Genomic DNA, 25,578 nt, shown 5'->3' with positions numbered 1-25,578 from the left:
ACATGGCGATTGGCGATCGACAAGATCAAATGCCTTTGTTATATCCACAAAAGCTAAGTGCAGTTCAAGAGCTTTTTCCTGCAGTTGCCTCAGAGAGAATATCATGTCTGTTGTTGATCGACCTGCTCTGAAACTGCATTGAGCTTCTGGGTAGATCTCCTCTACAAGAACTTGTAAACGGGCAACAATCAGTCGAGCTAGCAGTTTCACAGTGACACTCAGTAGAGAGATACCTCTGTAATTATTACAGTCTCCTCAATCTCCTTTTCGCTTGTACAATGTTGTTATTTGTGCATTCTTGAACTCCTGAGGTACACTTTTGGTAGACCAACAAAGGGAAACAAGGTGGTGTAGTTTCTCAGCTAGGGGTTGAATGCCAACTTTTAGAAGTTCTGCAGAAATGGCATATGTACCAGCAGCCTTACCAAGTGGCATCAGTTTGATGGCAGCTGTCACCTCTTCTAGATCAGGTTTAATATCTAAGTCAATCTTTGGGGGTGCATTAGGGAGAGAGGCGATTGTATCGGATGAGCTGCCCTTTGTATAGTTCACTGTAGTGCTCAATCCAGCGATTCAGTTTGTTGGATTTGTCTTTGATTTTACCATCCTTCTGTTTGAGTACTCCACTGGACTGAGTAGTTGGTCCTGTAGCCCTCTTAATTCCTGGGTACATCCCTCTGGTGTCACCGTGGTCCCTTGCAGTTTGAATATCAAGGCAGATGGAATCCCAGTACTGACGAGCACAATCGCGAACGACTCTTTGGGCATTAGCTCTTGCAATACGATGGGCAGTGCGGGCCTGTCTGGTTGGCCGAGCTTTCAATCGTAGTAGCGCCTTTCTCTTTTCCTCCAGTACAGGTTGGATGATAGGGAGTGAGGCATTGTACCAGTCAGCATTTTGTTTAACTCTTTTGCCATGGTGAACCAAAACTTGTTCTACACCCCCGCAGGCAATTAATGGAGCGTATGTAAACGCGGCCGATCTAGTTATTATAATTCTAGTTATGCTTCGGCCTCGTTGGATATGGGACGCAGAAGCGCTATATTTTTTCGTATTCCACTCGCGCTTGTGTGATAACTTATATCCTGGTTTCAGTAGGATAACAGGAAAATTGTTCACAATCAAAAACTAAACATTTTTTTTTTTCAAATCATCTATCCAATTTTTTAACAAAAACACTTACACTTCATGATGTGTTGAAATTTTTAAAGTTTTTGTTTATGTTGCGAGAGACAGTCCGCCATTAACAGTGCTTATGCATGCACGACATTGGAGCAACATCATATGTTTTCACACCTTTCATTGGTTGGTATTTTATTGAATATTCAGAAGCTAGTATGGCGTGCAAAATAGATCAAAAATATTATTCAATTACTACTTAACAAATTTCATTACGATTTTGTCCTAATGAATGGTCTTCCTGAGGGAGCTCCAGTATACATGAGGGTCATTTGCAGTGGGTAGGCTATCCACAGCAGAAAACAGCGAAGCACAGAAGGTCTCATTTAGATGGGGCAGTGTAGTTTTGTGTATGTCGATTTTGGCAGATTGTCTCTTTTGACGATGGAAAGGCTTAGGCTGCAGTGACATTACAGAGCAGACAATTAAGGCTATGATCTGTGTCACAGTCTGCGCTGTGATACAAGTGTGGGTGTTTCAAACTTCTTGTTTGTGTCTGTGTTTCACCAAAACGAAATCAAGCTGATGCCATGATTTAGATTGTGGGTGACACCAGGTCTGTTTTCGGTGAGGTTTTCCAGGAAACATTGTGTTAGCAGAGCTCGTGCAGTCATTGACCGTTTTCATTCACATTATCAACTCCAAATTTGCCAATGCAGTCGGGCCAGCTATTGTAGTCGGAGCCCACTCGTGCATTCATGTCACCGAGTAAAACGGTTCGGGTGGTCTCAGCTGAAGTTCGGAGTAGATCTTCAAGTTGATTGTAGAAAAAGTCCTTGTCAGACGCGTCATAGTTCATAGTCGGAGCGTAGGCAGAGATAACAAGGAGCTCACCCAGTCTGGAGTTCAGTCTGAGTGAAGATAGTCTCTCATTTGCAGCTGTTGGGGTTTGGATGCTGCCTATGTGGCAGTTTCTGACAGCAAAACCAGTACCATGAGTATGTAGCTCTCCAGCTGGTTTCCTAAACCAGGAAAAGGTGTAATTCTCTTCATTGATGGTTCCAGTGTCTGAGAGCCTCGTCTCTTGTAGGGCAGCGATGTCAACATTACACTTTAAGAGTTCCATGTTGATGGTAGCAGTTTTCCTCGGTTGAAAATTAAAATTATCTAAATCAAGGTCGGGGTACATTCCTGTGGTCATAGTCCGTACATTCCAGGTCGCGAAAATAAACTTTGTAGTTACAGGTTGTTGAGGCACACTTGATTCCCAGGTACACCTATACTGGGAGTGTGTTAGTGTAAGTAGCACCTTATTGACCAGGGGCTGCCTGGCTTAAGCGGGCGGTAGCTTACTATGATGTTAAACAACTTCTCCCACTGTCGACTACAATCCCTGGTGCTGATCCCGTGAACACCATGGGCCTATGCTTATAACCGGTAACTATCATAGTCCGGTTTGGTTCGCAATATGGACCTGATTGGTTAGACTGTCTGGTGGTGTGATGGATGGTCTGAGGTAGATCCTGGATGCAGAGGCTGCCATAGGAGTTAGCAGTGCTGGGCTCAGATGCCTAGTGGGACTCCAGCTCCATTTGACCCAGTAGGGGGTTCGAAATCAGAGTTTGCCATTCAACATTACAAGGTTTTAAATTACAGTGGCGATCATGAACCTAGTCACAATGCTTAGTCTTAAAAGACTTGTTTACATTGAGTTTAAGGCCAGAAACTTTTGTGGATGAATCGATAAGCTTGAACAGGTTTTTTAGTGGATTGCTCATTTGCCAAAACACAACTAGTATCATCAGCATACTGAATAGTTCTAATTTCCCTACCATGAACAGAAACTCCCTTAATATTTGCATCTTCCCTAATTGTGCAGGAAGGAACCTCTAACATGTCTAAAGCTAAAATAAAAAAGTATGGGCTGAGTGGGTCTCCTTGTCTCACTCCTCTACCAAGGGAAAAGTACCCCGAACTTAAGCCATTATTCATAACACAACTGCTAATATTGGAGTTAAGAGCTTTAACATCACTTATAAACTGCAGGCCAAAATTCGTTTTCTCCATCATTGTTAAAAAAAAATTCCATTCCAGACTTTCAAAAGCCTTTCAAAGCAGAATGCTCCAATGTTAGTAATTTTTGGTAAATTCCATCATATCTGAGATAGTTCGAACCGTTTCCCTTAATATCTAACTTTCACAAAGCCATTTTGATCACTATGAATGAGGCCCGAAATCACTTTACAAAGCCAAGATGCGAGTGCTTTGTCCACTTGAATTTTCTTGACAAGTTGTGATCTCACTCTTGTGATGACTAGATCAAGCAAATGTCCTGACATGTGAGTTTCTCCACGTATGTGCTGAACCAGATCAGCAGTCTCTAGAAGATCGGCAAGTTTGATTGACTCGAGATTTAGACTGTCGACATTTATTTAGAAATCGCACGCAAGTAAGAAATTTGCATTTGAGTGTGCTAGTTCATCCAGGATTAATGGAAAATTATCCTGGAACATACATGTAACTTGTGGCATCAGTTCATTTTTCCTTGATGGTGGTGGGTCGATAAATGATGATAATTCTCAGGTTCTGTTCTTTGAACTTCAAATCCAGTTCAGCACATTCAAAAATGCAAAATTTCCGTATGGGTTGTAAAGATGCACCGAGCGAACACTTGCTGAAAGTGGCAATTCCGCCACCTCTGCCATTTCTCAGTACAGAATGGCATAATGTATGTACGTAGCTGAGTGGTGTTAATGCGTTAAATGTCACGTAATCGCTTTCTGGCACCCATGTTTCTGTTATGATGAATATGTCCGGGCAGTTTTGAAGAATGTAAATCTCAAGAAGTTCTGTCTTGTTACATACAGACTGTGCATTTAGTAACACGATCTCAGATGAGGGATTTTAACTAGTCAGTGGATGTGCATGTTCAAAACAGGCATTGTTCATGTACCTGTTCCTGTGTGATTGTACAACAGGGATTTGGTTTTGGTGTTGCAGAAAGCACGAAATTCTTTCATTGTAGGTTTGACACTGCTAATGCCACTGTCCACAATTGTGTGGTAGACATCAACAGGCAGTCTAGTCCCCGAGCATTGTTTCCAAATGTCCAGTAGCACCTCCTTAGAGTATGAAAGCAAAGTCAGTAGAGGACCAGATTTAGAAATTTGTTTTCATGTCAAGTAACACAAATTGCAAAAGTTTGTTTTATTGTTGATTCTTGTTTATTGGGTGGTTATTGATGACATATCCAAAATCGGACAAGAGTTTCAAGCTAGAGGTTACCTCATTTACATATTTAAATTAAGTGGTAATTTGCAATCTTTAAGGTCAACTATCTCTAAAACTGTTAATTTTATGGACAAGGTTTGTTTTAGAGGTGAATAGAAACCTGACATTGAGAATCTAAAAAAACATGTTTGTATACTCGATTGACCCTTTCAAAATAACTAAGTCGACGGTCAAGGCGTTTAATTGGTTTTCTCCACTAAAATGTATTTACAATACATGGCATATCATGACAGTGTAATAAATACCATGAATACATTTTTTCGGGTTGAATGATTCCCCCTGTACTATAATTGACCTCTATAAATGACATTCAATGAAATAAAATTCACTCAAATGACCTCTCTAACGAGCTAGGTCAAAGGTCAACTTCATTTATTTCAACAATTGACCAGAGCTGGATTGCACTGTCCATTTTTCTCTGGTAGCAAACCTTCACGCCTCCCCCCCCCCCCAATCATCAGGTTGCTGTGTGACATCGTCATTCTACACTTTGGTCTGCAAGTAAACCCTGTTTGAGTGGTACCTTGAATCATCAAATATTGGGTGTAGTTATTTGATTGTGACACTTTTAAGACTCTTTGCAACCATGTTGAGTGGCCGCAAATCAAAGTTTATTCTGAATTTGTCTGAAGATTGACTATGTCATTGTGGTTTCTTTTAGGTGTTCGTAAAAACTGCAATAGGGGTGGCCTGATATAGTTTCACTTTGCTGATGTATAGTTCTCTGCCGGTACGTTTGTCCCTGTGTCCATGGCAAACGTTGAAGAAAGCAGCCACCATACATAGACGATAGACACACTTGATGCGATGCCTGATGCCATAGAGAGAGTGATTTATTTGAAATCCCTATCTATAGGTACTCAATAGTAATTGCCGTCTCTGCCATTTCTCACTTCATTGTTCTGGCACTGATTTGGCTTGTTGATTTGTCGTAGCTACTCAGCTTCTCCATCTGTTTCTATCCGAGTCAGGCATCGTCAGCAGCAACTTTGTCCGTTGTGTGTGCCTCACCCATCCCGTTGTCCATGTGTGCTTACACCACGCTCACGTTTTTCTGCCCGTCACACCTCCCCCGTTGTTTGGTCCAAGTTGTTGCCTCCCCAATGTCTACCGTTGATGCCTCATTTAACTTCCTTACTGTTAACTATACTATTGTTGTGCGGTCATCTTCTTAACATGAATTGTATCATGCCATGGCCGCCGGTGCCATGCTAACTGGCCGTGGTGCCCCGAGAAAATCGGACATTTTCGCGGCCAAAAAGGCCGTGCCCTTTTTCTCCGATGGCCGCCGTGCCCTTTTTGAGGTCAAAATTTATGTTTTGATACACCATCCGTCTGTGTGCACATAAAATCAAACACTTACATGTACATTCTATATTAATACACGCACACAGAGCGCGGTCAGTTGAATGCTTATCACACAGAATTTAAATGGACGGCAGCATATCCATGCAGTGCATGTGTGTGTGCACGATGCAGAACGAGCGACAGACGTGCATCCATAGACATTGTGTACTCGAAGTTTATACACGGGCCGGATGTACTTGCAACGACCATTTGAGAACAATCGCACTGGTACTCATCTTGCAACACGCGTACCCACGCAAGGTTGTCCATGATGGGTACCAGCTAATCACAATTTCGGTTCCATTTGAGGTTGGGCGTCCGCCTATTCCACTGGTATTGTGCTTGTTCACTGGTACTCGTACATGTTTGTGCATGTGGGCCATGTTACGTAAATCACGCATCATGTACATGTACATGAAAGGTACATGTACATGTATGTCCGTTGAATAAATCTCCGCTCTGCACACAGTCAAGTGACAGCTCATTGTTTACGTCCGGCCGTCGCAACAAAATCTCCGCTGCACACAGTTAAGTGACAGTTCATTGTTTACGTCTGGCCATTGCAACAAAAAATGGATGCATACTTTTACTTCCCATTAATCAATAAAATTAAATACATTTAAAAAAACTTGATGTTTTTGGTTAAAGGAAAGCAAAAGTAATGAAATGGTTCATTAAAATAGCCTTCATGGACCTGAACAGAAATTGTTTCATGATCTTTATTTTTTTATGGCCTTGATGCACTTTTTGAAATTTTAAGTTGGCCTTGGTGCCCTACCCCATGGCCTTGGTTCCCCTTTCAAAATTTTACAAATTCAAGGCCGAAGTGGCCTTGCCCTAAAAATCGGGAAATTTGAGGCCTGCACAGCCCTAGCTTTTTGCAAGTCGTATCTCTTAAATAGAACTCATCATGTATGTATTGGCACCGCGAAATCAGACCCTGTTGTTTTGAACTACTCTGTGCCACAGGGGTCGGTACTATAGGCCCGCAGTGGTTTACACTGTACACTTTACCGATTACCGACATAATCCTGAAATTTAATCTGAATTACCATGTCTACGCAGACGACACTCAGCTTTACATCACGTTTAAATCTTCTCAAGAAAATGCCAATGCATCTGTCACAAGTGATCTACCGGTAGTGTTGTAAATAAACCATGTGTAGTTTTTATGTTTCCCTCGTTTATTCTATTGGTCAAGAGTTTGGAGACCCAATGAATATTCATTTAGTTCTGTGATGCAGTCAATGAACAATTCCTTATTTGGGAAGACATGAGTGGGGTGATGTAGTGTGTATGTGTGTGCATTGAGAGGTGACTATTGTTCTGTAGAGTAGGTGCCATGGTTGGGTGAGTTTAAGAATTCCTTGTAGCCTTTAGTTTAGGGTGCGGTTTGTCATTCCAAGACCTGCTATCAGGGAGGTCAGACACATGGCAGGACCTTCATGAAGACAAATTTTTGATGAATTTTGATCATTGCGACATGTTGAAGATTTTGCTATTTCAACAGAAATCTCTAACAAGCAGACACCGTTAGATTTAAAGGGAACTCCTAACCGTAAGTTGTGATTATTTTGTGAACAAATTTTGTTTTGAAATTCATTCTAAGTTTAGCACGAAAATGTACATTTTGATAGTTTATGATTATAGTGCAAACCAAGTGTATAAATTATTTGATTATAAGCATTTCCAGACAGAACTGCTCAATTATCATTATGATAAATCTGTGTGGTTGATAATGATTTTGTAGATGGCACTGGTTCCCGGATATACAGTATGCGACAGACATTAATCTGGCTACACTATTTTCCTACCACCCTACACTGGATGAACCATGATTGAGAACCATTTGAACTGTGAATTTCATCAAGAATGAAGACGGATAGTTAGCTTCAAGTTTTTTATCCTTTGAACGGATATCGTCGAAAGAACAGCTGGTTCTGTATATAAAAACTATATGCTTGTATATATTTATTGTAAGCAATTTATTAAGTAATTTTTGCCTTCCGTGAGAGTAAAGACAGTTTTTGTAGATAGTCAGTAAAAGCTAGGTTGGATTGCAATTTGGTATTTGCTGACTTTATACATTTAAAATTTGGGAGAATAATTTTCTTCCTCCAAAACCATAAATTTTGGTAAAAAACATTTTGATTTTGAGATTAAGGGAGTTTTTTTATTCTCCAGTTGTGAAAAGAAGTTGGGAAGAAATGTTGCTGTTTGAGATTAAGGGAGTTGTTTTATTCTCCAGTTGTGAAAAAGAAGTTGGGAAGAAATGTTGCTATTTGAGATTAAGGGAGTGGTTTTATTCTCCAGCTGTGAAAAGAAGTTGGGAAGAAATTTTGCTATTTGAGATTAAGGGAGTTGTTTTACACTCCAGTTGTGAGCAGAAGCTGGAAGAAAATTTTAAAGGATAAGAAGTTTTTTCAAGAAGTAATTTAGGTGTGAAGTGAAGTGGCGGGTTTCTACTAGTCGAGGTTATAATATTGACATTTGAGGAAGTTTGTGGAGTTTGAAAACAAAGTGAAAATTGTCTTTGTTGATTTTCATTGAAGATAGTAAGTTGAAGTGAAGTTCAGAACGAATCAAGGAATTGTATTTAGAGACAAAGAATATTGGACATTTTGAGTGATAGTGTTGGATGAGGAGTTTCATAATTAAATATTGATGTATATAGTAAATTGAAGTGTTTCTTTCACTGTTCATTTATTTCAAGAGTGAATGGCTTGATCGTCTTTCTTATATTTGTTGTTTGGAGCCACATCCCGTGGTTATGTGACCAATTTATGGGGGCTTGTCCGGGAGCCGAAAACAAACATGCCAAGTATGTAAACTCAGGAAATGAATGGAAAGTGAATAGGACGAGTTATAGATTACCAGGGATCTGTTTGTTATTGGCTGCTTTATTATGCTTTTTGCTAGTGTAGAAGGGGTAGAAAATGCATTGTGTTATTATTCAAGTTAGTTAATTCCAGGTTCTAGTTAATTGCTTTTCCTGTTTACATTGTCCCTTCAGCTGTTTTATTGCACCCCTGTACATGTAGGTTGTTATTTCTTAGAAGTCTTTTGTTACATGTTGGTAAACAGTTTCTTAATCCTTTGGTAGTGTAGTCACCCATCCAGTGCATTGTATATAATTATAATCAGATAGCAGCCTGGCAGCGAAAGAGGAACACTGCACACTTATGTGTGCCTCATCACAAGTTTTAACTTCTACGATTAATTTGCCATCTTCAAGTATTTTCTGCTGTTTTGGACTCGGTAAGCATATACTTTCATTTGTTATTGTATAAATATTTTGACAATTGTAATATTCCTGTGATTCTTTGCAAGTTCATTTTCTAAAGTTATATTTTTTGGAGATTCTGTCTTGGAAGTTACTTTTCTTTAACCTTGGATTGCATTTTTAAAGACCATGTGTTTCTTCCTAATTGATAGAACTGTATTTTAATCAAATGTATTTCTTGTTGTTTTATTTACACAGGTATCCTAAAGCCATTTTGATTTTAATTTGTAACTTTTCTTTGACACTGTGTTTCAGGTTTAGGTTTAACTCTGGTTTAGTTTTGGTTTTTGAGTTTCAGTTAGATATCTTGGTTTAGGTTTGACTGGTTTAATTTAAGGTTTATAAGGAAGAAAGTTTAGATCCTGAGTTTGGTCTAGAGGTTTTTATTGTTTAATACTGCTTTTGTTGATTGATTTATAGTCAATAAAGTTATTTTTTATTATTTTGTTGAGAAACCTACACTTTGAGTCACTGTTCCTATTTGTTTTCATCTCCTCGCGTCTTAGCCCTACCGATCTTGGTTTTTCTCATTTGTTCAAGCGAGTGCCCCCATAGTTAGCATTTTTATTTAGCTTTATTCATTCATTTTCTAAGTGTACCCTTTTTCCGGGTTACACTAGCGACACAAATTGAACTGGACATCTGCACACTGATTGAGGCTGGCAAGAGTTTCGGGTTGAGTGGTAAAGAGTCGATGGACTTTGTGCAAAAGCGTGTATGTTTGGGAACCCTGTTACTTCTCGTAATCCAAATCAGAGAAGTGATACTACAATGACTAAGAGGATAGAACCTAGAACTGTACAATCACATGTAGTTCCACAGGGGTCATCATCAAATGTTTCTTCATACAAACCTTTGGTTACTTGCTATATCTGTCATAAACATGGTCATATGGCAAACGATTGTAGATACACGTCTGTTAACAACAGTGCCCCCCGCACATGTTTCAACTGCCACAGACCTGGTCATATTGCCAAAAATTGCTATAGTAACAAAATCAACTTGCTTCTACGGTAACATATCCAGGTAATGAAACAGATGCCTCACCGCAAAGCTCAAACTCTGGTTGCTTTGAAACCCAGTCCCACTTGTCTACTTGTCAAGGTTGTTCTTGTAAAACTAAGGACCATTAAGAAAAAAAATAAAAACTGTTGCTTGTATGGTTGTTAACAAAGTATCATTGCCAGGAGCATGCTGTATTGGACAAAATATTGATCAAGTAACTCTCAAATGTGGTCATTTCTTACCAATTATGAGTGCTGCATGTAGTGACAAGATTTTCAAGAAGATGCCAGTTACTTCGGGAAGAGTTGGGAAACACACAGTGTCTGTCCTCAGAGATAGCGGATGCAGTGGTGTCGTCATCAGGCATGATCTTGTCACTGATGATCAACTTACTGGTGAGATAAAGACCTGCGTTCTTATCGACGGAACCGCCAGGAAAGTTCCTGTTGCCTTGGTGACCGTGAGTACTCTGTTCTTCACAGGGGAAACTGAAGCATTGTGTATGACTAAACCAGTTTATGATCTTATAATAGGAAATGTTACAGGTGCACGCTCTCCAGATGATCCAGATGAATCTTGGACTCATACTACAGCCCCTGTCTGTGCCGTCCAAACTCGAGCCAAAACAAAGTCTCTTGAGAAGCCGTTTCATCCACTGAAGGTGCCAAAGCCGATGAATGACATAGTGACAGCTGACAGTCTACAGAAAGCCCAAGAAGAAGATGTTAGTCTCCATCGAACCAGATCAACTTGCAGAAAACCAGTCTGAGAAGGTTAGTCGAAGTCAGGCAACGTCAATTTACTTCTATCGAAATGGATTGTTGTTCAGGCGATTCCAGGCTCCAAATGTTGAACATGGTGACTTCTTCGAGCAAGTAGTCGTTCCTCAGAGGTACCGATCACAAGTAATGCGTATGGCTCATGAAACATTATTGGGAGTACATCAAGGGCCTTAGAAGACAACAGACCGAATACTTACCAATTTCTTCTGGCCTGGTATAACAGCTGATATAACACGTTACTGCAGATCATGTGACGTTTGTCAAAGAACAGTTCCTAAGGGTAGGGTAACTAAGGTTCCTCTTGGTAGTATGCCATTAATTGAGTCTCCATTTGAAAGAAGTGCAGTAGACATTGTTGGCCCCATTCATCCCATAACAGAAACACGTAACAGATATATACTTACCATCATTGACTATGCCACACGATATCCCGAAGCTATACCACTCCCTAGTATCGAAGCTGAACGTGTTGCTGAAGCTCTAGCTAGTGTTTTCACCATAGTAGGAGTTCCAAAACAAATGCTTAAAGATCAAGGCTCACAGTTTACCTCAGAGATAATGAAACAAGTTTGCAGACTTCTCTCGGTTCATCGGATGACTACCACTCCTTATCATCCCATGTGCAATGGGTTAGTCAAACGTTTTAATGGAACTTTGAAACAAATGTTGAAACGTATGTGTGCTGAAGGACCCAGAGATTGGGACCGCGATATTAACCCACTCTTATTTGCAATTAGAAAAGCACCACAGGAAAGTCTTGGATTTTCTCCCTTTGAGATGCTCTATGGTCGTCAAGTGAGAGGTCCGATGACTATTTTAAGGGAATTGTGGACAGAAGTGAGTACAACCGAGACCAAAACCACCTATCAGTACATCATTGACTCGAGAGAGAGGTTAGAAAACACTTGTCAAGCCGCACACAAAGAACTCCAGAAGTCCAGCGCTAGATATAAACACCACTCCGGCAAACAAAGTAAAGTGAGAGAATTTTCAGTCGGTGACAAGGTATTGTTACTCTTACCCACAGATAGAAATAAGTTGCTCCTTCACTGGAAAGGTCCTTTTCCCTATTCTAGCCAAACATTGGTTCTATGGATTATCGCATTGATCTTAACGGTAAATCCAAAGTTTTTCATGCCAACTTGCTGAAAAAGAACTTTGGGAGACCCGAAGAGTCAGTGACAATCACAAATTCTATACTTTCTTCTCAATGTCTTTTTGAATTGGTGTGTACTTCTGTCATTGAAGCTGAAACCAACAGTGACAATGAAACCAACAGTGACAATGAAACCCCCAAGTGTTACTCAATGTCTAATGAGAAATTATTACAGCTTCATCCTCTAACAGCCAAAGAGACATCGCTGATGTTAACATAAAATGCAAGTACTTTGGCAAATTTTCTGGTTCACTCCAGTCTGCACATGTGGATGCTAAATCACATTCAAACAAGCTGTGCTGTTTAGGGCGCATCACAACTATAAGTGGTCTTTTTACATTTGCGGACACGTTGACCTTTGACCTAGATAACGACTATATAGGTCATTTGGGAGAGGGTGGAATCATTCAACCTAAAGAATTCATTAATTATTTATTACACTGTCATGGTACTACGTACAATGCATTTGAGTGGAGAAAACCAGTTAAACGAAGGTCTGACCCCTTGACCTTTGACCTAGTTATTTGGAAAGGGTCAATCGAGTATAAAATGTTTTTTAAATTCTCAAGGTCAGGTTTTTATTCACCTCCAACACAAACCTTGTCCATAAAATGAATAGTTTTAGAGATAGTTGACCTTAAAGATTGCTAATTACCACCTAATTTGTATATAACAAACTTTTGCAATTAGTGTGACTCAAAAGCCTAAGTCTGGGGCGGTATTCACGAAACTTATCTTAGTGGAGTACTTAAGTTGTCACTTACATGTAAGTCTAAAGCACCCCGCTATCTTAGTGGGGTGCTTAAGTAGCTATTCACAAAACATCCAAGTACCCCACTTATCTTAGTACCCCACTTAAATCTAAAAAAGTTAAGTTGTTGAGATCAAGTTAGTGCACATGCGCACAAAACATACGTCATCAATGGTTACTATGGTGATTCAGAGGCATTCAATTATCGTTACCCCGAGACGAGAATAGTTTATACCTTTTCGCAACCGCCGGTGCCACAGAATGACGGGAGTGGATATGAGTTTCTAAAAAATTAATTGTGTTTTCTTTGTTTTTGTTTTTTTGTGTGAGTTGGCCTCACTTATAAACGCGCGCGTCCCACTCATAATATGAAATTACACATGCATTAATGATAGAAAAGAGGTATGTTTTAAAAGTCTCAAGAAAGCGCAAGGAATCGGTGAAAACTGGTATGAAAAATTTAATATTTTTCTGCATCATAATAACAAAACAAAACAGATTGCCATCATTGGACAATATAAAAAGAGCCAGTGGCTACAGCCAATGCCGCAGGACCTAATGAGTACTGGGTTCATAATATTCATTAGAAGTAATAATTCCACAGGATATTTTAATCTTAAAATATGTTGAATTTTATCGTCAGTGTACGCAGGATACTCCCTGCTTCATTGAAACAAGGGGACTATGTCGAGAAAACGTGATGATTCAAGTCAAAATTAGTTAGTTGTATTTGTGCATTTATAATAAAATTAATTTAAAATAAATTGGCTTAATACTTAAATAGCGAAAACTGCTTAATTAAAATTATGTTGTGGAAAGCAGTTCAACACCGGCAACCCCTTCATCTGAGACTGTAAAAGCCAACAACGTAGCATTCAATGACGGGGTCTAGAAAGAGAGCAATAACAGAAGAGGTCAATGATGAAGAATACGGGAAGTTGCAAACTGGATCTAAAACTAAATATAGTTTGTTATTGATCGTTTATAAATCATTGAGTGTGCTGATGCGCTATGTGTGTTTTGATTTTTAAAAAGTGTTACAAAAATGAGAAAATGCGTCGTGTGAACACCATTATTTTACTATGATTTTTTGTTATAAATAAATTCATTATGCCCCCCCCCTCGCAACCAACAACATAAACTCTATCCCGCTTGGTATGTGACATGCAATGCCGTCCCGCGACTTATACTTCTTCATGAACTGACCTAGTTAATATTGATTTATGAAAATTGTTTCATAATGAAAATAGTTTTATGAAATGTAATACAATTAATGTATCCATCTGAGTGCGTGTGTACACCACAACTCAGATAAGTATATGTTGTGTCATCAATGAACAAGTAATCATGAACAAGTCATGTCTGTAATCAAAATTGTAAACGCTTCTCATTTTTCTTGAACACTTTGACTTGAACTTACTGGAAATAAGTGTGAACCACATGGTTCTTGACGATGTTGCCGTTTTGTTGAGATGGATGTTCCGGTTGGGCAAGTTGCTGTTCCATAGCAAGGTCATCCTCAAGTTCTACATCAGGAAGACCCTCGTTGTTTTGCCAAGTTGTGGTGAAAAGGAAGGTCTGACTGCACACGCTACGATCAACGGCAGGTCCGTTCTGGAGAAAGCCTGATTTCACCTTGCGATAAGCAATGGAACCGTCGATTCCACTGACCGATGCTTCTCCCGACAATGCTTCAGTTGTTCTGTGATGTTTAATCGAAAGTAAAATTTTTAGTTCTGGTGTTATAACATTATTTGCTTGCCGAATACAAAATAATATAAAATGCAACGTTGATCATTATGACATTAAAAAAAAACATTAACCAAAAATAGCCAAAAGTTACTTTTATTTAGAAAAAGTAAAACACTAACCTGTGTGCTGTATATTATTTCTTGTCCATCTTATATTATCAGCAACCCTTCGACATGAGCTTACTGAAACAATATTGATGATTCTTGACACGGATGGTTGTGAAATCTTTATCGTATCTCTCCAATGCTGCATTGGAATGTTCCACATGCATAAAACTGTAGTGCAATTGCATTGATTTGCACAGGTATAGCGCAGGATCGTTCAGTCGGTGGGTCGATTTTCTCTCTTATTAGCTTAATTAAAAATAAAACACCGTTTCTATCCAACCTATAACGTGAGTAAAGTTCCCGTCAGTGAATTCTACTATTGGATTATTCCTTTCACGAAATACTCTCTCTCTACAATGAATTTGATCGTTAAAATTTCGGCGGTGCGCGACACGCAACAAAAGCGTCCATGACACACTAGTGCACCGCTTAAGTCAGCTCGGACCCCACTTAGATTTGAGACGCGAAAGTAAGCGGGGCACTTAGCGCATACGCTTTGTGAATACCACTTAGTCGGTCAGATTCGTCTAAGTTGGGAATTTAAGTGGGGTGCTTATTATTTTGTGACTTAAGTAGTTTCGTGAATACGGCCCCAGGTCCTCTACATTGTCCAGATGATAATAATGGTGTTCACTGCTGTCCTTTGAAAAGCCATCAGCACTGGTAAAAGTTAGTGAAGGAGAAATACACAATACCGAATTATGTCAGTCAATATGTGTTTTATAACACAGCTCGGTCTTAAATATGTCAAATAAGAACAGAAAAAGGAGTTGTGTAGTTGTTGTTCACGGTTCAAGTCAAGAGAGGGCGCTGTTACAGCGGGCACTGTATTCAAAGACTATTGCCCGCTCTGGTACTATTCCCGCAAAACACGCGCGCGCGATCACTAGCCTATATTAGTTCATCCCACGTGACCGTGTTTCAGCCAACCAGAATAAAGAACGAGCAAGAGGTGTGTTATAATTCGAAATAAGACATGTTTACGCAACTTTTCTCTTTCAAACTCCAGGTTCTGAACACCAAAAATGCAAATCACTCAAATGACTTTGATAGTGACTTTTCACAATCAATTCATCTATAATATTATGATGCCTAAGTTGTATGGGCGCCACCATGTTGTATTAATGTCAAGTGGTGCCCGCACCCTACTGACTACTGAATTGTCCGCACCCTACATCACAGTCAACGCGCAAATGTGTAGTAACTTCGGAACTGGGGGATACCCTTGGGTTGTAAGGGGTCTGCGTTGTTTCATATACCCGTCAGGGGACCTTTGTGATGTCAAAGTCATAGCGCGAGCATCCAGTAACTTCGCGCGTGAAGTGGAAGCAATGCACGGGATCACCTCAGGAAATTAACGGAGGCACGACGGAGGTAGGTGGGGGTTATTAGAGCAAGTGGGACAGGGAGAGGGAAGGTGTCAACAGTGTAGTACGTCTGTGGGAAGGGGACGGGGGGAAAGCAAAAAAATGAAGAAACGAAATAAATTATACGGGTATAAACGAGACTGGAAAAGAACCAGTAGCGCCAGACCTGCACAAAACTAGACAACATGAGTTATGGGAAGGCACGGAGGAGATATGGGATGGGAGAGGGAAGGGGTACACACTGGGAACGGCAAAATAAATGACGGGAAAAAAATGATTGAAGCTGGGGATATAATAAGGAAAGGAAAAACAAGAAAAGGGACTTGAAAACGATACAGGACAGGCAAATATTAAACTGAACGGAAAAAAATAAACAAAACAATGTTATAAATGGGACTTGGAATGAACCATTAGGGGGACCCGCGCGAAACTACAAAACATACCATGTATTTGTGGATTTCAAAAAAGCATTTGACAGAATGTGGCATGCAGCATTATGGACAATCATGAAGTTGTACAACATCAATGCCAATTTGATCAGGGTAATAGAGCACCTCTATGACAAGGCCACCAGTGCAGTATGCTTCAACGGCAGCACAGGGGACTGGTTCAGGACAACAGTTGGAGTCAGGCAAGGTTGTCTGCTCTCCCCCACGCTCTTCAACATCTTTCTGGAGGGAATCATGACAGACGCACTTGAAGACCCTCAAGGTACAGTCAGCATTGGTGGCAGGACCATCACCAACTTGCGCTTCGCCGATGGTATCGATGGCCTAGCTGGAGAAGAACAAGAGCTTGCCAAACTAGTGGAAAGCCTTGACAAAACATCCTCATCCTATGGCATGGAAATCAGTGGAGAGAAGACCAAACTCATGACCAACAGTATCAATGATATCACCACTGACATCACAGTCAACAGCAGGAAACTTGACGCTGTCAAATCTTTTACGTACCTGGGAGCTGTTGTTAGTGATCAAGGGTCTAAACCAGAAATATGCTCCAGGATAGCGCAGACAACAGCAGCGCTGACTAAACTGAAGCCCATCTGGAATGACAGGAACATCAGGCCACAGAAATGAGATGCTACAGGAAGATTCCTTGCATTTCCTACAAAGATCATATCACCAATGAGGAGGTACGGACCAGAATCAGGCAAGTCATTGGACCCTACGAAGATCTCCTGACCACTGTGAAAAAGCGTAAACTAAAGTGGTATGGGCACATTTCACGATAATCGGGACATGCTCAGACTATCCTGCAAGGCACTGTGTCAGGAGGTAGAAAGAGAGGCAAACAGAGAAAACGAGTAGGACGAGTATGACGCTGAATGACTCCCTGAGAAAGTCTGAAGATTGAAAAGGATGGAGGAAACTAACTGACAAATCTTCAAGGGGTGCCCCCACGGTCAGAAGACTACGGGATAGGTAAAGGTAAAGGTAAAGGATAAAAATAGTTGGGACCAACAAATAAAAAGAAAAGAGAGGGGCAAGTGTACGATTTCACAAAGCACCAAAAGGTTCTTTGTGACTCCAAGTGTCCCTCCACTAAACCCTGACGGTGACCCCCCTTCCACCACTATATTTGCAGAATTCTATATGCAATGATCTGTAGCGGAATGCCCGATATGGGGAAAGACACTAGCGAAACTAGAAAACATGAGTTATGGACATGGCAAGCAAAGAACAATGCCGACGCACAGGGTCGCGGGGACGAAGGGACTCGGAAGCGTGGGTTAGATATGGAACAGGGAGAGGGAAGGGGCACAGGGTGGGACAGGAGACGGGGGAACAGCAACAAAAACTAACGATATCATATGGGAAAAGAAAAAAAAGGACTTATAATTGATACAGGATAGGAAAGTAGTACACTGAATGTGAAAAAAAACGGGGTTTATGTAAGTGGGACTGGGAAAGAACCACTAGCGGGACCTTCGCGAAACTGGAAAATATGGATGGGATCGACAAATTAATAATGAGAAACGGAAAAAAAACAGGCAAGTGTACAATTTCACAAAGCACTTAGATTCATCTGATGGGAGGTTATCGACGGTGATTTGTATCTCCACTTACCACCCCCGCCCCAAATTATAATCAGACAAACCTGTTTTTTGTTTCATTCGAATTGTTTGTTTTTAAAGTTATTTATAATGTACTTACCCTCATCCATGGCTGGAACACTTGCAACTTCCTCATTTAGCACACTATCAGAAAGTTGTAGAGAGTCTGACTTAGAAACTTGGTCCTGATCACACTTTGTTAAGTCTTTAGACAATTCTTCACTTGGCTGTGTTGTTGGACAACATCCTCTTCCCCACATATATAGAGCATTGTCCATTGTGCCAGCCACTGTGTAATTATCTCCACACGCTACAGTCTAATAAATAACAAAATTCAGAAAAAATAGAGACCAATTAAGAACGCACTCTGTGGATAGTAGAAAATACAGCAAGACAAGTTCTCAAAAAAACATAATCAACCCAACAAGTAGATACACAGATGGTGCATGGAGGTGGTGTTACCGCAAACCAAATACAGAAGAACAAGTAACAAATTAAAAACACAGCTAGCTCTAATCAAAAGCAAGGAACAGAAGGAGTTACAACTCCAGTCTTAATCCCCGAAGCTCAAGTTAATCCAATTAGCGCTGCACCCAGCTCCAGTGGAAACACTATGGAGGCCTGTACACATTCCGACCACAGTGAGCTCTTTGTACCCCATGTGTGTTACCGCCTTTTACTGTCGTCGCTGGTATCAAGTTGTTTTCCATTTACAATTATTGGAGTGGTAAAGTAGAAACAAACAACTTCAACGCTTGCGCAGCAGACGATATTAGCCTCATTGCATGCCCACAGGGCTACATTAGAAACTGTCGACTTTGAACTTTTTACTGAATTTGAAGCAAAAAGAATTCCTTTCCTGTGATGAGTTATGACATTTGTTAGGTTTTGCTGATCGGAAAAATTATGAAATATGTAATTTTTCTTTTTATTATCATGAACAGAATGTCGGTGGTCTCTGGCCGTTGACAACGAATTGAGGTTGTTTGCAAACGTTTTTCCTATCGGGGGCTATGCATTTGAACGGTGGACACATCTAGACACAAACTGAAAAAGGGGAATATAAAATGCTATTTTTTTTTACTTTTAGAAAATTTTGGGTTAAAGCCATTGGACCCTTTTGGTACAGAAACAAAAAAAAAGTTCACAGATTTACAAATAACTTACAGGGTTTACAGAAGGTAGTGGTGAAATACTTCTCTTGAAATATTATTCCATGAAATGCTTTACTTTTTGAGAAAACAGTAAAACAATATCAATTCTCGTTAACGAGAATTACGGATTTATTTTAAACACATGTCATGACACGGCGAAACGCGCAGATACAAGGGTGGGTTTTCCCGTTATTTTCTCCCGACTCTGATGACCGATTAAGCCCAAATTTGCACAGGTTTGTTATTTCATATATAGAAGTTGTGATACACGAAGTGTGGGCCTTGGACAATACTGTTTACCGAAAGGGTCCAATGGCTTTAAAGGGTCTTGCATAAATATTAAGAGAGGCGTATGGGACAGGATCATGAAGAATGGAGGCAGGCTTTAAAGCACGTGGGACAGGGAGAGGGGAAAGGGGCAGGGGGACGGGGAATGGAAGAGGCAGGGGAGGGGGGAACGGCACCTATCACGTCCTCAAGCACTATAATCACATTGTTATGCAAAGCAGTTATTCAGGTGTGCTAACTGCCCAGTTTACCTGTCTAGCGGAACCCGAAGTACAGGAATTTTTACAAAACAAAAAACATTGCAAAAACGCGAACAAGTGCGCGAACGGTAGATAATGAACGGGATGGTAACAACATTTATTCGACTGACAAACAGTACAAAACAGGAAAAACAAGACGAGAAAATAATGATCAGGGGTCAGAAATTAACAGGCCGGCTGGGGAAGTAATACGGGAAATGAAAACAGAAAAGGGACTATGATACGGGACAGGAAAAAAATAAACTGAACGGGAAACAAATAAACGAAACGAGACAGACAAGGACAAGGTAAATGGTATTGTGACGTCACTCTTTGCTTAGCAGTTAAGATTGATACAAAGTTAAGATCAATCTAAGTGCTTTGTGAAATTGAAACAGCGCGGAAAACTAGCAGGACCCGCACGTAGTACGGGTTTCCTGTTAGTATGAATAAAAGGAAGTAAAAGCTTTTACTGGAAGGCATTTAGTAAAATGCTAAAAGTATCTACTTTTAATGAAAAGTAAATTCTTTTCTGTTAAGCACCTATTTACTTCCATATGAATGAAATGGAGAAAATACTACACAATGCTAGTTAGTACTGGTCATTTTTTCCAGGTAGCTCTGGAGCTACCTTGGACACGGAAGTATAAGGCTTGTCTGAAGAAAATATCAGTGTTTATTATATTCCTCAAAGGATAAATGTATAAGACGTCACTGAAATACTAATTAGACACATGCACAGTGTTTTAATCGAGAAACAATGCACAAAATACACAAAAACTCACACAGCTTTTAAACAAACTTGTTTATATGTATGCTGATGATAAAATAAAATCGTTTGTATAAATCCGTTTGTATAAATCCGTTTTGTATCATGAAGCAGGCTTTTTTAAAGATATAAAGCATTTGTTTTCTCAGAAATGAATGCCTCTAATATTAAGTCTTATTGTTAATAAAATCAGAGGAAGTGTTTGTTTAAAGGCAGTGTACACTATTGGTAATTGTCAAAGACTAGCCTTCTCAGTTGGTGTATCTCAACATATGCGTAAAATAACAAACCTGTGAAAATTTGAGCTCAATCGGTCATCGAACTTGCGAGATAATAATGAAAGAAAAAAACACCCCTATCCCCTGGTTTAATAGATGTTAAATTTGCATCGGGGATAAAGAATATTAATTTTGGTTTTTACCCATACACCGATGTGTGTTAGCACTGTATACTCAGTACTTTCCCGAGTCCTGTGAAAAAATATCACAGGCATGTTACTCGGGTGGGATTCGAACCCACGACCCTTGCAATTCTAGAGCAATGTCTTACCAACTAGACTACTGAGGTTGCCTGGTAGCTAGAGGCAGTTTGAATCCTATGTTTTGGCAGTGGGTACCGCAACAATATAATAGATGTTAAATTTGAAACCAAAATTAAGATCCCCTGGTTGCCGCTTCCCAGGTTGTTGAACAAAGATATTGATAAAATAGGGAGACCGCCAATATAGGGCTAGATAGCTCAGTTGGAGAGCGCCGGCACGTTAATCCGGAGGTTGTTGGTTCGAATCCCACTCTACTCAATTCTTTGTTCAACCCCAAAAATAGTTTTTATTCATACGACCCAATGTTCTGGCTTTTTGTCTGATAGTTCATGTAAGTCATGTAAATACCCAACCTGTTTCAAGGGCACCTGATGTGGGTACACTTGTAGTGATGGTTGTTGAAACAATTTTGAAAAGGTGGAACATTTTACCAGACTTAGGTTTATGTTTTTTGGATTTGCAATTTATTGCATGTATGCATTATTGGGGATTTGGCAAAACTTGTTAGCTTTTTGCCGTTAAATCCATTTTGAAAGGCTGGCTTAAATTTTTGAGGAAATAAATTTCGTCATGTCATGTCAGGCCTGGAAGTTCACAAGACTCCGCGAGAATCAAAATGGATTCTTGCCAAAGAATTTTGTGAGAATCCAGGATTTTTGCAATTTTCTGGGATTTGATCCTCACAGATTTTTTTTCGAGAATTAAGTACAAGTACTGTAGGTTTGCAAAATGAGACTATACACATTACATGTTTACAATATTTTACTTGTAATAATCCAGTCATTATAATTTGTTTCACTTTACTCAAATAAACATTAAATTTACATGTCTTGTTATTCGTGAAGGGCCTATTTGTTTTATTAATCCTCCCACGTGTTATAAATGGAGAAAAAAAAGTTTGCCAATTGCGGCGCTTGCAAATGAACTTGAAAGACATAGCCGTGAAAAAACAAAACAAAAAAAACAACAAGAAAAGTAAAAATAGCAGAATTGCCTTGTTGAATTATCTTATCCCCTAATTTGTGCGCTTAATAATACTTTTTTTTAAAAACAAACATTTTCATGGATTTGTGATTTAAAGGATTTGGGTAATAGGTAACACAAAACACAATATCCACAGATTTACATTAAAGGGTGGCTGCAGTGTTTTTTTTTATTCATTTAAACGACTAAACATGACTTTTTAAACCTGAAATATTTTTTTATATTTTGTATTAAATGCGCAAGTATTTTACACATGGTTTTCAAGAGATTAGGGGAACCTAATGTGTAAACTTTTAAGGTGAGTTTCATTCAGTTTGTCATAATTTGCTTGAGGACGGATGCATCCTGAAAAATGGAGCTGCATGTGGTGCCGTTCCCCCATCCCCCTGCCCCTTCCTCTCCCCATCCCATGTGCTCTAATGCCTGCCTCCGTTCTCCGTGATCCCGTCCCATAGCAACAGATAAGGTGCTGTTCCCCCACCCCCTGCCCCTTCCTCTCCCCATCCCATGTGCTCTAATGCCTGCCTCCGTTCTCCGTGATCCCGTCCCATAGCAACAGATAAGGTGCTGTTCCCCTGCCCCTTCCTTTCCCCGTCCCACATGTTCTAATGTCTGCCTCCATTCTCCATGATCCCAACCCATAGCAACAGTTCTTTGCTTTCACTGTACGCGTGCGTGGCCTATAGCAACAGTTCTTTGCTTGCACTGTATGCGCGCGCGCTGCCCATAGCAACAGTAAAAATGGCGCGCAAAACCCCACAAATGTTGGTGTTTTTTGCTCATAAATCTGTCAACTCTAAACAGATTTTGTTCAAAAATAGACGAGTGTCCAGCTCCTTTCTTTCCTGTAAATTTGGCGAGGTTTGATGCGCGGTTTCCTGGGAGGAGATCCAACAACATACACATACACACGCACACACGCACACACGCACAACACAGACACAATTCGCCTATATGTGAAGAGATTATTACCATCATTATGGATTATCACTAATCGTTCATAGTGTGTCAGGTTCAGAAGTACGTACTTAAATTGGGAAACCACTAATGCTGGTTACAAAGATCAGTCCCGTAGCTTTCCTAGCCATGATAAATGATGCCTCCACTAATTCTCAGCAAGTGTACCAAACATAACAAGGTATGTTGATGATATGACTTTATTTCAGTAAAATGATACTGAATAAACTAATGTAATGCACAGTGAACTTGACTGTCTTAAACTATATGTATGGTCCTATGATAATCTTATGAGGCTTAATCCGTCTAAATGTCAATTCATGATCACCGATTTCCAACAGGTTCCTCCTGTTCCACCTACTTTTGAAAACAGCGGGAAAACACGGCAGTGTTAAATCTACACGAGTCTAAATGTGGATGACTATTGTGTCGATAGCTATTGTTCCATGTGAAAGTCGCATTGTGTTTGAGCTACCGAACTTAACACCGAATGCTTGGACACAATACAACCAAGAGGTGAATGCACTACTCGGTCCACTGCATTTCAAAGTCTCTTCAAGGGACATTACTCCAGCCCAAGCGGGTGAATTGTTTACATCAATTCTTTCCGAGTTTCTAGTTTCTAAACCGAAATTTGTTAAAGAGGAAAACTCAAGAGCCGACCTTATCTCTCACGACTCAAGTGCCCTGAAAAAAGCAAGATCTGCCAAGAACGCTCTCCGAAAAAGGGCGTTTGGAAAAAACGCTTCAAAGGAAGACAGAAACCAGGCTGTTAAAACGCACAACTTCCTCAAAATAATTGAAAAAAGTAAACGTAAACAAAGCACTTCCAGACTTCACGAAACCTAATACCGGAAAAACTTTTGGAAATTTGCTAAAAAGTATGTGGATGGGACTCTGGATAAGAAACCAGTGGTACCAACGTTTACTGATCTGCACGCTAACACGTACTTCCCCTTCAAGTATGGAAATCCACACCCCGTTGATCTACAAGCTCTTAATTGGTTCCCCTATCTACCAATACACGACGAGGACTTTTCTGTTCATCCATTTAACCTCGATCCGGTTCGTCCAAAGGATGTCAAAGCTACTCTGAGTAAAAAAAGTGCTACTTCTGCGCCTGGCCCAGATGGCATCATGTATGGCATCCTTCGCAAGCTTCCAGCTACCCATCACATCTTAGCGACAATTTTCACAAAACTCTTAAACACTGGGGACCCCCCTCAGAGCTGGTCAAACAGTTTTGTTACTCTAATCTACAAGGCAGGTGATACAACCGATCCTCAAAACTTCCAGATGATCGCACTGACGTCATGTGTGGGGAAACTTTTTGACCAAATCTTGTCAGAAAGGATCTCATCGTATATGTTACGTACGACTTGCTTGACTATAGTGCACAAAAAGCATTCCTAAAGGGCATAATGGGTGCATAGAGCACTCATTCGTCATGAATGAACTCATTGCAAGTGCGAGAAATAAGAAAAAGACAATACAAGTGACTTTTTGCGACTTGGCTGACGCATTCGGCTCCGTCGAGCATAACCTTATCAACCACACACTTGAGAGAAATGGTATTCCTGACTCTATTTGTAAATATATGTTAAGACTCTGTATTCTAGATTAAATGGTCAAGTACGGGGACCAGGGTGGGTGTCAGATCCCTTCCCATTCAAACGAGGAGTTTTTCAAGGCGATCCTCTGTCCCCAATCATCTTCTTGACGGTCTTTAATCCGATTGTGCAACACCTTAAGTCGCAAGACAAAAAATATGGTTATGATCTAGAGGGATGTCGTTACATAACCCTTCCATTTGCCGATGATTTCTGTCCAATTACGTTTGACAAAAAAAGACATCAAAAAATCATGAACGAAATCCATGATATCACTCAGTCTATGGGGCTCACGCTTAAGCCAGTCAAATGTAAGTCCATCTCCATCCGTGGTGGCAAAGCTGAAGCGTGTACCTTTGCTATTGGTGATGTTATCCTTAAGTTTACTTTAATATTAACCTTCTGGACAGTGAAGGGGATAATGCTGTGCAAACATTTGTTGATACTCTAGTTTCTCAATCATTTTTCCCAACAATAACTAAACCAACAAGAATAACTATAAATAGTGCTACTTTAATTGAAACATTCTAACAAATGACTTAATGAATCATTCTGCCGGTGTTATGGAAACCGACATAAGTGACCATTTACCAGTATTTCTGATTGTTAGTAGCTGGAATAATAATGTGACAAACAGACAGAAATTTAAAAAGCGTCTAATTAACGATTATAATACTCAACAATTTATCCACCAATTAAATACAACTGATTGGAAAACAATAATTTCTCAAAACAATGTGAACGATACATATAATAATTTCTTAGACCAAATAATCAAATTGTACGACAACAATTTCCCTCTAAAAGAAGTTAAATGCAGATATAATAAAAATAGGTCACCATGGCTCTCCGCTGGTATTTACAATTCAATCAGGAGGAAAAACTTTTTCTTTATAAAAAGTTCCTTAAAAATCCAACCATGCAAAACAAAGGGATTTATACTCTGTATAAGAATGAAATAAATTCTTTAATTAGAATATCTAAAAAACGGTATTTTAACTCTCAATTCGAAATCAACA

General features: G+C 39.9%; 1 protein-coding gene across 2 annotated transcripts in view; it reads right to left on the bottom strand.

The window, feature by feature from the left end:
* Positions 1-13,167: 13,167 nt before the first annotated feature.
* LOC117287883 (serine/threonine-protein kinase Nek8-like) overlaps positions 13,168-25,578 on the bottom strand; it is a 77,917-nt gene continuing 65,506 nt past the window's right edge. For both annotated transcript variants that reach the window (XM_033768477.1, XM_033768478.1), the window contains 3 exons: positions 18,118-18,334; positions 14,156-14,437; positions 13,168-13,623 (listed from right to left, as the gene is read on the bottom strand). In XM_033768477.1, the coding sequence (XP_033624368.1) occupies positions 14,367-14,437; positions 18,118-18,334 (288 nt within the window). In that variant the 3' untranslated portion in view covers positions 13,168-13,623; positions 14,156-14,366. The remainder of the gene's footprint in view (positions 13,624-14,155; positions 14,438-18,117; positions 18,335-25,578) is intronic.

This window comes from Asterias rubens, chromosome 3 (assembly GCF_902459465.1).
Source record: "Asterias rubens chromosome 3, eAstRub1.3, whole genome shotgun sequence".
In the NCBI taxonomy this organism is placed as follows: domain Eukaryota; kingdom Metazoa; phylum Echinodermata; class Asteroidea; order Forcipulatida; family Asteriidae; genus Asterias; species Asterias rubens.
This window is presented reverse-complemented; position numbering and strand designations above follow the sequence as displayed.